Genomic DNA, 13,589 nt, shown 5'->3' on the forward strand with positions numbered 1-13,589 from the left:
GACGCTGTTTTTTCCTCCTGCAGCAGGTCGATCTCCAGCCTCCCACTAAACAATGATACTGAGGACTGATGCCCTTTGTTTTTGCTTCCTCTGCCTTCCTGAATCCACTACTACTTTCTGCTAGTTTTTTTTTTTGTGTGTGTGTGGTGCAGGTGGTGGGTGGGGAGGGGGGGAGGTGGGTGGGTGGGTGGGTGGGTGGGTGGTGGTGGTGGTTGGGTGGAAAGAAGCGTCACTGACCCACTGGATCTGAGTTTCACACAGCTTAAAAAAAAAGAAAAAAAAAAAAATTTTAAAGAAAGAAAAAAAAAATTTTTTTTTTTTGGGGGGGGGGGGGTGTTGTTGGTGTTGGTGGTTGGTTGGTAGTGGTGGTGGTGGTGGGGGAAATATTCCTAGAAGATTGCACGCCATACCAGGCACGGAGTAGAGTTTGGCGGAATGAATCGACCCGTTGTGAGAATCCTGACAACCCTGTTTGCGTGCATCTTAGAAACAAACAACTTCAGGTAAAAAAAAAATATTTATTATGACTGTTTTTAAGTGCTGGGTCGTGGGTGGGTGGGGTGGAGTGGAGGGGGAGAGAAAAAATAAGGGGGGTGTCTGTCTGGTGTATATTGCTTGACTTTTTTTTCTTGGGGGGGTGGTGGTGTATAAGATATAATAATAATAACCAGCATTGCAAGGTTCATGACTGAACACTGAACAGTGCACAGTTGCAGCACACATTTGAGGATTGTTATACTGTGTGCCTGGGGTTTTTTTTTGTGGTTGTTGCACTGTTTGTAACACATCAACACCAACGTATAGCAGAGCTGCTCGTAAAACATCCAGCCCAAGATTGGCAATGCATTGCCCAGTTCCAAATGGTTGATGTTTCTCAAACCTGGAGCACTCGAAAGAAACTCATGCACCTTTTTAGTTTCCATACCGAGGGTTGAAAGTATTTGTTCTCAATGCAATTGCAATGCCTGTCGACATGCTGGTGGAATTATTTCTTATTATTCCAGCTGTTCATTGTTGCTGATACGTTGGTGGAATATTTCTTATTATTTCAGCTTTGTTGTTGTTGTTGTTGTTGTGTTGGTGGTGTGTGTGTGTGTGTGTGTGTGTGTGTGTGTGGGATGGGGAGGTGAAGGATATTATGTTTTCAGATAAGAATAAATATATTGTCATGCCGACTCACTTATCGTTTTGTGTTTGAGATGAGTTCAACGTGTTAATAAAACTCAGTATGTGCAAATAGTGAATGATTTATGAACGAATCTACAAAATGTCTCCCGTAATAAACCAAGGCTGGTCATATTAGATTTGAATTAGTCTCTCTCTGTGTGAACTATCCCTTTTCTGGGAAGCACTGGGAATCTACAGATGTGGCTTTTCTTTTCTTTTCTTTTTTTGGGTGGGGGGCGAGAGGGGGTGGAATGAATGAAACATGTCTGGATTAAAATCTGTTTGATAAACATCGTCCCTGAAGCCACACACAAGAGACCATCGGATATTTTTGCAATGGTCCAGTCGTGGGGAAAAAAAAACGTGTGTGGTTGGGAAGGGAAATGTGTGGCAGTGGTGGAGTGGACACCGCCTGATGAGTAACCCCCATCCTGTTGAAATAGTCCTTGGGATATATACGTGTTTCCACATTTTTTTTTAGGAGAATCCTTTAACACATGCATTCACTGGCTGCACTCCTGCATGCACCTCAGGCTCACAGTCACCCTTTGCCTCTGGGTTTGCTTCGAATCAGTCCGTCAGAAAATGTCCCACTGTTTGTTTCACACGTTGGATCTGTCGGGCTCTCCCAACCCCAGTGGCATTCCCTACTGGACTGAGGCTCCCTTCGCTAACGCGCTCCCCGGGAAACCTCACGGGAAGGGATGGGAGTCGTGGGAAGAGTTCTCTGTCGATAAATGTTTCCATGGGGTGGTATGTCTGGGGCTCTAACTCACAGTCTTGTGGTCTTCAGGTTAACTTTCTCCAAGGAACATGACTCGAGATCGTCCAGTAAAGCGGGATCGCAGCCCATGTCCCCTTCGGATTTTCTGGATAAATTGATGGGAAGGACATCGGGATACGATGCACGAATTAGACCGAATTTTAAAGGTAAAGAAGTAGCAGACAAGACAAGTAGCAGAACCCCCCTGTGGCAGAAAAGAAGTGACAGCTGAAGAGAGATAATTCGAGGCTCCCTCTGTACTGATGGGTTCCCAAACCCTCCCCTTTTGAGCTCGGAGTTCAGTAGCAAACATTTATTTGCAAAAGAGGGGATTTTGAAAGCCGGATGGCGGGATCGATCTCAGCAACATCTGCTTTGGTTAAAGGGTATTGCCCACATCCGAGAACAGCCCTTACTTAATGCGTCCCTGAGACAAAATCAGACACATTATGATTTTATTTAAAAGCGCATCGCCTGCTGTGCAGGGACTTTGCTTTTTACTTTGGTTTATTTAATACCTGCGTCAAGGAAAATGTTCCAAACTGCTGGAGTTGAAACAGTGGCAGGCAGACAGGTTGCTGCTCAAGTCTTGTTTACCCCCAAAGCCTGTCTGTTTCTGCGTGCTACAGATGTCAGGAATTTCTGCTTTAGTTTAACAGAGCAGAAAGTCATTATGCTGCAGTCTGCTTGAAAGTCCAAGTACAATTTATATCAAAAAACTCGACTTTTTTTTAATGCAAACATTAAGCGTATACACGGTAGGAGCAAAGTGTGTGGAAATATAATAGAACTTTGCTTTGCAGATGACTCGTTTATAATATTTATCTTCCTACATGTCTGGGCATATTGACTGGCTCTGGCCTGTGAGACAAAGATGTCCATGTGGTTTTTGGAAGATTGTGCACAATCAATGTTGTCCAAAAATAATCTAATGGGTCAGTCTATTCTGTGACTTGAGTCATAAATCCACCTTCCCAAATATTGATATTTAATCAGACAGTCAAGAGGCTTTAGTGCGTCTAAGAAACATTGATCATACTTATATGAGGATATAATTTATTTAATATATCTCCATCGTTAGTATACAAGAAATATTTAAATAAGTTAATTCCTGACACAGAGAATGTCCCATGTGTAGGTGTTACGCATGTGTGGAACTCTGTCTGGTTTGGGTACTCTGAAACATGATGATTTATTTCCACATGTCAGGCATCCGGCTGACCAAAACCAAATCTCCATGATGAGTTTTCAAGCATTATTTAAATGATTTGATATTATAAAAGAAAATTCCGGCGGGTCTTCCAAAATCGCACACAGGGCACATAAGATTAGATAACGTGACAGTACACCATACTCTACCATCCCTTCTTAACAGTACTTTTTTGATTATGTTTTTAAATGGAAATGTGCCAGAATCAACAGCTCACAAACTTTAAAATAGCAAGTGAAAAATAACACATATGACCATTACAGGGAAAACATTGTATTTTCTATACTGCAATATATTGAGAAACAGCAGCAACTATAAATTTGCTTCTAATGTGTATAATATACATAAGCATGGCACGGTGCCACTGTTGTTGCACACATCTTTCAGAACAGTAATGCTTTGTGCTGTAACTGATGCTGATAGCTTTTAATTATATCAAATACATTTACTTTATTGCTTCATAAATATTAAAATAATCTAACACTGTTTATACTCAAACATCAGGGAGATGGGGTGGGAGTGGAGAAGTATCTCATGAAATAAAATAGAGGGATATAATTTGCAGGAGTTTCTTAATCCATTTCTTGTGTTAGCTACCACAAGGAATGAGTGAGACACGCTCATACATTTTATCCCATGACTTCTGTTTGTATGCAATTGCATAAGGAAATACCTGAATTTGAATCACAGGCGCAAACAAAACATATTTATGTGCATTTTGTTATACAAGGACTAGGGTCCGCGCATTGTAAAATTAATGGGTTTAGTTACTCAAGACACGTAAAAGAGGAGTAGCGGTGTATTATACAATTCAATGAAGAAAGAACGTGAAAGGTAGATATGATCTCTCTATCCAATAAAATTGGTCTCAATCCTTATCTCACAGATCCATGTTTATTTCTGTAAATGATTAATATATTAGTACAACATTTTTCATCATCAATCTATGTGCTATTTTTCTACTTTTTTTCTCTTTTCAAGGTATGTCCCCATTGGAATGATATGCTGTATATGTATATAGATAGATATTTAAATTAAGACTTATAAATAACAACAACAAATTACACTTATGTAGCACCTTTCATGTCGAGAAGATGCCCCAAAGTGTTGGACAGCCAAAGATTTAGACCCGAGCGGGGTGTTGGGATTAGGAGGGGTGGAGGGCAGGGAGAGTAGGAGTAGCAGGGTGACCGAAGGCACGATCGAAGAGGAGAGTCTTGAGACAGGCTTTGAAGGAGGCAAAAGAGGGAGGTGAAGGGACTGTGGAATGGAATTCCAAAGGGTGGAGGCAGAGAGGCTGAAGGTCCGACCACCAATGGTGGGTCGGGCTGGGAGGGGTCATGGAGCAGGCCAAAGCTCATTGAGCAGAGGGAGCAGTTGGTACAGGTCAGTATGGAACCTATAAATGATTGATTTGCACATTTCTGGTTTCATTATGATTTTTTACTTTCGTTTTGCTAATAATTTTATTTTCCCATTTACAAATCCTTTCCCATTTCACTTTTGTTTGCTAATAATTTTATTTTCCCACTTTGTAGGAATCTAATGCACCACCAACATCCATCCGCAGTGCTGAGGGTGGGATATGTTTTGCAGGAGCCTTAAGAAATAATTATTTTCAGTTCATTTTCCACCCAGTCATGAAACTGAAGTTTGCTTTACTGCCAAAACGCTGCTTATTTCAGCCTCACATTGATTAGCTGTTATTGTCATGTACTTGGCAAAGTCATTGCTAGATCTGTATAAGCGATAAAACATATATTAATTGATTTGATGATTTGAACATGCGTGGGTGAGATTTTTTTTGTGCAGAACAAAGACATTTTCCAACTATTGAAGGAATGGTGATTACATTGTGAAATTTGAATGATTACTATCATCTATTGATTCCAATAGCATATCTCGACATTTCATTTGGATGGGGATGGGTTTAAGAGGAGGAAGTCTGACTACCATTATAAAATGGTATGTTTTTAACTCTAATACACTTAGGCTTAATGATGTATCATGCTGATACATCTGATGTGCCAATCTGAGCTGCTACATCTCATACATATACATAATGCATCTACATATATAAAAAGCATTATTTCAATAAGTAAAACAAATGGTCCAATTTCTGTCATTTGCAAGTACATTACTAACATAAATACAGTTGTGCATTTTATAGAAATGTTTCTATTTGTGTCTCAACCTACCTGGACTATTTAGAGTTTGTGGGTTATGGGAACAGGTAATTTGTGAAAATTTTGTGCATAGGTAAAAATAGAATATCTTTTGTCCACTGAAGCCATAGTCAAGGCTTTAAGTTTGTATAGATGAGTCTAATCTTTTCTATCATGACAAAGCGGTATGATTGATGCCAGGAACACCCAAAGACCTAGTAACTTTCACTATTCAAACATTATATTTATATAATATCTGCTTATTAGCTAATGAATTTTGTCAAAAAACTGTTGAAAATGTAGTTGCTGATTTGTGTTTTGAGGCATTATTTATGTTTTGAATATGAATCGTTATACCATGGCACAAAAAAAATTGTCACAGAAAAAAATTTCACGGAACATTTTTTATAGCCCATGAAACAGGTCAATATTTGATTCCAGTGAAAGTTTCAGATCTTGGTTGTGTTTCTGTTCTACAAAAAAGTGGAACTCAATTTGTTATATATTTGAAGAGCAATTCTTCGCCATCCTGTTTGGAGAAATTAGTTTAATTATCATGAAGTGCAATGCATTTGCAATCCATGATTCTTTGTTGAATATAATGGTAGCATTCAAGGATGTATAAAGAAACAATCTTTTCTTTACAATCTTCATTCCAGCTCCACATATCGTATCAAAAGCAAACACAATGACGCATTTCAAGTGTAAAGTGCTTGAAAGCAAATAGCACCTGAAGTGACGCACTCCGTGGATCCTTTGAATCAGAGATGATCATTAGTTATAAAGTTAGCTGTTGCAAAAATCGTGTTGTGAGTCTATTGCTTCAATAAGGAAATAGCAACTAAGATAATACCATGATTACCATAAAAAAATAAACTCGTGGATGATTTTGCGCTCGAGATAGGTAGTTACACTCATCACAGAAGCAGATTGTTAAAGTAGAGACAAGGTTGAATACGTCCTGCGGACAGGGTTCAGGAGACATACGATACGTCATTTGTTCCTTTCAAAATTCCTGTCAGAATGGAAAGGATCATTTTTGTTTAGTTTATTAAGCATATAGCAATTTGTCTCCAACATGAGCCACTTTATTGTGTCTAGAAAAGAGTTGTGGGGGGGGGGGGGGGGGTGGAAAGAGTTTGTGAACCATTCTAGAAATGTGTAGTTACATTTCTCTATGCTTATGCTTGCAACTTTTTGTGACATTTTGATCTTTCAGAATTTTTCTTGTTATAAAAAATCAATGAAATTATTTAATAGGTTTATTGCTGTCCATGTTCAGTGATGTAAAATTACATAACAGTTAAAAGAGAATATTTCAGACTAGTGCTAGAGCTAAACATGGTTGTTGTCAATGAGCAGTGTGAATAGTTAGGTGGTAAACTGATGGCAGATTCAGTTCAGAATCTACCTGCTAGAAAGACGTAGTTGTTTGTATAACAAAATGAGTGGAGTGGAGTAAGTGGTGTTGAAACTGTGGTGTGTTATGTTAACAGTGGGAGTGGTGACAGTGTAGGAAGTATGTACAGTGCCAAATTCCATATTTTATGGAATGGAGTGCACAGAAAGAGGCAGCTTTGGGAGCAAATCCATGTCTATTTCAGCATGTAATTAAACCTCTCAATCACCTCTTGAGACCTAGCAATGGAGAGAGGGGGATGTGGCTAAATTGGCTTTGCTCTTACATAAAGTTGAGTGGCTCTTGGAACGCCCTTGTTTTTAATGATATCAATAGTATGCAAAGTTAAGGAGTTTCCACACGTCCTTACATCTCGCCCCCACCCACCCCCATACCATTATAACACATCATCCAGCCGTGCTGAACGCCATTACATTAAAGTGCTCACAAGGATCATCATACTGCTGTATGCCGGTAATCTAAGAATGAAATGTTACAATAAAATAAGAATAATCCTTACATTTGATATAGTGCCTTATACGCAGGGAGGACATCTCAAAGCACTTCACGCAATTTACTGTAAAGTGTAGTGACTGTTATGAGTTTTGTAGGCAGAGAGCCAGCGTACCCCAGGAAACTCAAAGCTATCATTTCAGATCTTTCAATGTAAGGAAGGGAGCTCCACCTTGCTCATTGACGTCTGAAGATTTTGTACATGATCAGCACACTCTGCAGCCCTTGGGATATGAAATGATTATCCTTGTGCTTGTGCCGACATACTCGGGAAAGTGGGTGGAGGGTAGTCCATCTGGGTTTAGATTTATAATATTTAGGAAGCATTCAGTGCCTTGGGACGCCCTCCTAACATGAAAGGTACTATATAAATTTACTTTATTGTTGTCTTGTTGTTTAGATAATTCAGAGTTTGGTAAATTCTTAAATATAATCTTAATTTTGAAGTTGGTTTTCTATTAAATCATTAAGGACTTAACGTGAATTCAACAGTTTACCAAATTCTGGATGCGATGAAATGCTCGATAGTGTTTAAAATAAATCTAGATGCAGGTGGAATTTCTCCCCAAGTTTCCTTAGATATATTTTTTCACATGGTGATAAAGAGCCCTAATCAATACTCAATAGGTAATATAAATCTACACTGAATCAATTAATAGGGGGGAGGGCGTAATTGGGTTGAAAAGTACAATTTAAGTCATATATACTATTACAAGTTTTTTCAAAAATGTTGCAACTAATTTTCTAAATACATTTACTCCAATCTTGCCAATCTACAACCCAGATTAGAATTATTACCAGAGCTCTGATGCAATTTTAACTCTGGTATGTATAATTCCACCATCTTTATCTTATTGTTAAGTTTGAAGTTCTGTTTACAGGGCAATACTTCATGAGTACTGATCAGCCTAGATGTTCAGCAAGAATGATAATGTGAGGATGCCATACAAGGAACTCCTAATAAATAAATAAATAAATAAATAAATAGTTCCAGCTACTTTGAAAAGGAACTGAAGCCTGTGCCATCTAGCTGAAATTCACATTATTTACAATTTAAAATCTATCTTCCACAGAAAACAATTCAGTTGAAAGATATGGTAGGATTATTTAGTTATTATAACTTCTTAAAATTTATTTTGGAATTGGCTAGATGGTTTGGATAGCTGTCTGCAGTCCTGTAGATTCCTATATTAGTAGTTTAGCATTACAATCAACAAGGGAAAGATAGTGAGCAAGGACCAGGAGATTTATACACAGGCAATGTTACAATCTGAAGTTTTTTTCGAAAAAATAAAGTGGAAGTAGAAAAAAGTAAAGTGAAAGATTTGAACAATGGTACTTATTCTAATCATTTTGTGGATTTTGCAATTTAGAATCCATTGCATTTCCTGCTCAGAATTTTCAGGAAAATGGTTGACTCCTTTTATTGCAATTGTTCTGTGTATAAATCTCCCGGTCCTCATGGGGGCAGGGCTCATACCTAGTTGCACTGAGAAGATGTTGGAGATGGTGGGAGCTTTTCTCTTTAAATTGCTGTAGTGATGGTGTTAAGTGGGAATTCCTCCATTTTGACCCAGTGATTTTGTATTGTGGAAACTTCTGATGGGTTTTGTTGTGACATTCCAGTTCCATGAATTCCCACAACTAGGGTAAAATGATGTATATCCAGGGCCTTGGGACGTCCTCCCGATGTGAACAGCGCTACACAAATGTAATTTGGAATTGTATTGTATCCATTGTGTCTATATATCTATCTGGTGATTGGTCTATGAAGCATATGTTGCCAACTGTTTTAGAAGATTAGAAATGGGAGTAAGACTTTGCAGAATTTATTTTACTTCAGCTTTGGTGGATACATAACAAATTTAATGTAGGCAATTAGTGCTTCAGTTGGCCAGTATATATATATCTATATTTGGGGGTGGGGGAGAGGTTGATTGCTGCCCATTCAATAGGATACAACAACAACAACTTACATTTATATAGTGCCCTTCATGCCAGACAGTGTCTCGGAGCTCTTAAGCACTGAGGCACAGAGAAATTCATCACATTTGGTGAAAAGTGAACTGGAATATTTCCAGTCCCTTTACATATCTTGACACGTTGTTCAGAGTAATAAGCAGGAGACACATCAACACAAAGCTTAGGATAACTTCATTGCCATTTGCTGCTCTGAATGAAGTTTTGCTACCTTTAAGAGGAAACCCAGCAGTTTACTTGTGCTTCAGTCAACGGATGTCATTTTGGGAAGGCACAAAAGACGGCATCAGCTTCTTGAATCTGGTTTAATTGTGTGATTTTTTTTAGTTTGAGGTTTTGGTTTGCTTCACTTCATTCAGAGCAGTAAATGGCAATAAAGCTATCCTAAGCTTTGTGTTGATGTGTCTCCTGTTTGTTACTTTAAACAACGTGTCAAGATATGTAAAGGGACTGGAGCTATTCCAGTTAAACCTTTCACCAAATGTGATGAGTTTCTCTATGCCTCAGTGGCTAGCAAATTGTTCCGTGTTATAGACGATGGAGGTAGAGTTCAACTTTGCTGGTATCTTACAGCAGATTGACACCACCTCCTATTAGCTGAAGCTTAAGATTGTGCACCTGTCAGGAGTGATGGATCAGGGCACTGTTCTCTGCCTCACACTTGCTCTCAATGTGAGTGTGACATTAATACTCCAGATTAATTGGTCATTCACCTCATGGCTATTTGTGGGACATTGCTGGCTCAAGTGGTTGCTGGGTTCACTTACAAAAAGCATTATTCTCCCAGCATGGTATAGGAGAGTCAGCCTTTTCATAAAGACAAAATGTCATGTCTCCAGTTCAGGGTGAGTCTATTATTTAAATTCACAGGTTAGACAAAGCCTAATGTTTCACTGGTTTCGATTCAAAAGTTCAATTCAGCCCAAGCAAGACGTTCCATTTAACACATTACTATTTTAGTTCAGTAGGCCAAATACAACATTGATTTTCATAGATATATCCTCAATATGGAGAAAGTTAAACCTGGATTCTGGGGACACTTCATACTTTCTCTTGCCTCCCTCGCCACCTTGCTTGTTGTCAGCAGGCCATTGTAAAACGCACCAAAGCATTATTCTATGTCATTCATTATTCCATACAAAAGAAACTTGTAATTAATAGTAGCCCAATTACCCCCACAGAATTTAGAAATGCAACTAATTGTCCATTTGCACTGTATACCAAAGTAAGTTGTCCTGTGATTATTCAATGCTCCTTTCAATCTTCATACAATACAATATAAATGTCCTGAAAGATATCACATTTGTAGCCTATTAGTTATAGTCAGAGAGTATAAAAATGAAAAGGATTTAGTTGTAGTGTCTTGGGTTAGAGCATATAAATATATATACTAGATGGAATGGATTGGGAACTGGTTTCTAATAGAAGGAAATAAAGAATTTATGCCTCATTGCCAAACTGATAAATTTTCTTTCCTCTCAAAAAGATGTTTCTTTTTGTTTCTAAAACAATGATGTTGAAAACGTGGAATTTTGCAGCAGGATTCACAAATAGTGAATTAACTAATAGGGAAATCTGGTAACCGCAGTACAATGTGGACGGCTCAAGAAAATCCTGTGATCTTCATCCAGCACATCAGGGACAGTGTAGTGTTGGGGGAGCAGTACATTGTCAGACATCCTTCAGAAGAGACAGCTTCTGATTATCAGACAGGAGTCATGTGACAGTAGTCAAGGGCCTGTCGACCAGACTATATGCTCACCTCTTATTCCACTTAGTGAATATTTCAGTAGCTATAGCAGCTAATGCTGTGTAGCTTCCAAACGAAAAAAATACTTTCAGCTGAAAAACGATTAACAAAAATTGAATGCTTAACGATTTTTTTCAGATTCTATGGCTTATTCTAATTAAAGGCATTTTTGCTTTGTTTTTGCAATCATAACTAAATATTAAATTTAAATGAATTAAAATAATGCAGTGCTTGTATTCACATTTAAAAGAACACAGGACATTTTCAGATTGACTCCTGCTCACTTTGGTGTGTAAATGAAATGATTTGGATGAAACGATAAACCAAGGTCCCATCTGCCTGTTCAGGTGGACGTTAAAGATCCCCTAGCACTAGTTTCTCACGGCATCCTGACCTTCGCTTTGTGAGTAGTGCCATGGGAACATTAACATCCACCTGAATAGGCAGACAGAACCTTCGTTTAACTAAAGGATAGCACCTCTGCACTCCACTGAACAGCTCTGCAGAGTCAGCATAGACAAATGGTGCATCCTACACATAACATGTCTGTGTGCAACAACAGCAAATTGCATTTATATTGCACCTTTCACATCAGGAGGACGTCCAAAGGCACTGGACAGTGAAGGGTTTGCACCCAAGCTGAGGGTTGGGATCAGAGAGGAGTGGACCAATTTTTCCTCCAAATCAACTTTTAAAATCCGATACTTTCGCATCACTGTTCTTCCCACACACTCTTAGGAGCATTTCATTTCTCCTGACCCTGTACTTTGGAGTTGATTTTCCCCCTGTCGGCGAAAATGACCTTTGTCTATGAAATCGGACATTAAATTCACCCATTGGGGTTGAATTGCATCTATCCTCGGAACAACCCAACCCTGCTCTGGGGTTTAAGACTCCAGTCAGGAAAAGGCAGCGTGAAGTACTAAATGGCCTCTTTGGCAAAAATTTTATTCATTCCGGAGGCAATAATGTGGAGAAGTATTGTGACATATATGTATCACTATAAATTACTAGGATTTTGTGTACTGCAAATAATTTGTTGCCTGTGCACATCTATGTCATTGTTTTTTATGGTTGTAGGGCAAGTTTCCAACAAGCTACTTTGGCTGTTCAGAATCAGCAGGTAGGTATTGAAGATATTGGGGTCAACTTAACGGTACTTATTACATCAACTGTGCCAGAGGCAGGCACAACACAGTTCTCATTGCCAATGTGCATGAAACTAATGGATTTTTGGCTCACATATCTCAGCATTGACTGCCAGTTGGTAGGATATTGTGTTTATTGAGTTGCTTATTTATTAAAAAGTTGGTATTCTGGGTACCAACTGTCGAAGATTGCAATCAAGTTTGGCATCTGAAAGAGGCAGTATCCTCCGGATAGAAACATGACCATGGAACTCTTTGTATATCCTGTAGCTCAGCAGTTAGAGCACTCTCTTCACAAGCGAGAGGACCTGGGTTCAATTCCCGGGCATGGCAAAATGTTGGGCAAGTTTCCTTACTCCACACGCGTCTGTTGACCTAGCAGTAAGTAGGAACCCAGTTGTTAGTTGATTGGCAGATCACTTTTCCGGAGGTAATAATTTCTTAAATTTTTTTTTAAAAATTATAGTTTGGTCACTCAATCCACAATTGTTTCTGGGCACTGCTGTGTGCCGTTTTGCCCACAAAATATACAGTCAATTCACTTTACAGTATAATCTGTGAAGCACTTTGAGACGTCTTGAAGACGTAATAAGGCGCTATATCAAATGCAAGGATTATTATTATTATTATTTGCCCTGATCATTATGGCTAATCAATCTCTTGACCATCCACAATGCTTTGATAATGCATATCTGAAAATTTAGCTTAAATTAATCCAATTTGCTGCCTTTCTTTCCAACAGTTATTCTGCTCTTTGCTCAGCTGAGTTCTTGCTAGTCTTTCTTATACCAATCTGAGTTACCCCAAAACCATGATTAACAGTACACTTTTAATAAACCACCTGTCTCATTGCTTGTCTTGTAATTGATCAGAAACTATCTTGGTTCTATACCTGTACCATATATGTAGGTGAGTTATTTGTTACAAAACCAGGTTACAAGACCAGGTTGCAGGTTACAACGTACTAGGTGTTGCATGAGAGCAGACCAAGGTAACTTATCCTTCAGTTTCCCTTCCATTACACCAAATGAACACTATTATTCCTTCTTCAGTACCTTCTTTAATGAGAATGGGAACTTGTGGGGAAATATAAGAGAGCACTCAGAAACTGAAAATCTGGAAAGTCCGAAAGGTAGCATCACATCATGGGTGGATCTACTCAAGGAGATAACTGTCATAGGGATATACCCCAGACTGCATTGAAATGTTTTTGCCCAAAAGCTGGTCACTACAGCTGTTGAGCAGCCAATGGAAGTTTTGATTCAGCATCTGCAAAGACCTCAACATTTCAGTCATTCAGAAAATACTGGTTTAGCTAAACTTTTGAAATTGAGGGATTAGCTATCCAGTGTCCCTTGCCAGAAAGTGTAAGTGTGTGGATGTCAGGTGAGGGCAGTATTGAGCTTGACTGGGAAGTGCTCCATGATTAAATAGCCGTGCCTAGACACTCACTGTCTGTGCTTACTGTCTAGACTCACACATGAAGAATGGCCA

The 13,589-nt window shown here is 38.8% G+C and overlaps 1 protein-coding gene across 7 annotated transcripts in view; it reads left to right on the forward strand.

Annotated features, from left to right (window-relative positions):
• The first annotated feature begins 365 nt into the window (after nucleotides 1-365).
• Nucleotides 366-13,589, forward strand: part of glra2 (glycine receptor, alpha 2) — an 81,055-nt gene continuing 67,831 nt past the window's right edge. For 2 of the 7 annotated variants that reach the window (XM_007891638.2, XM_007891637.2), the window contains exons 1-2: nucleotides 366-503; nucleotides 1,961-2,097. In XM_007891638.2, the coding sequence (XP_007889829.1) occupies nucleotides 436-503; nucleotides 1,961-2,097 (205 nt within the window). In that variant the 5' untranslated portion in view covers nucleotides 366-435. Of the gene's footprint in view, nucleotides 504-1,960; nucleotides 2,098-13,589 lie in introns of those variants that run through there. The other 5 variants (XM_007891639.1, XM_007891641.1, XM_007891640.1 and 2 more) reach the window with 4 other exon arrangements.

Source organism: Callorhinchus milii, unplaced genomic scaffold (genome assembly GCF_018977255.1).
Source record: "Callorhinchus milii isolate IMCB2004 unplaced genomic scaffold, IMCB_Cmil_1.0 Scaffold4, whole genome shotgun sequence".
In the NCBI taxonomy this organism is placed as follows: Eukaryota; Metazoa; Chordata; class Chondrichthyes; order Chimaeriformes; family Callorhinchidae; genus Callorhinchus; species Callorhinchus milii.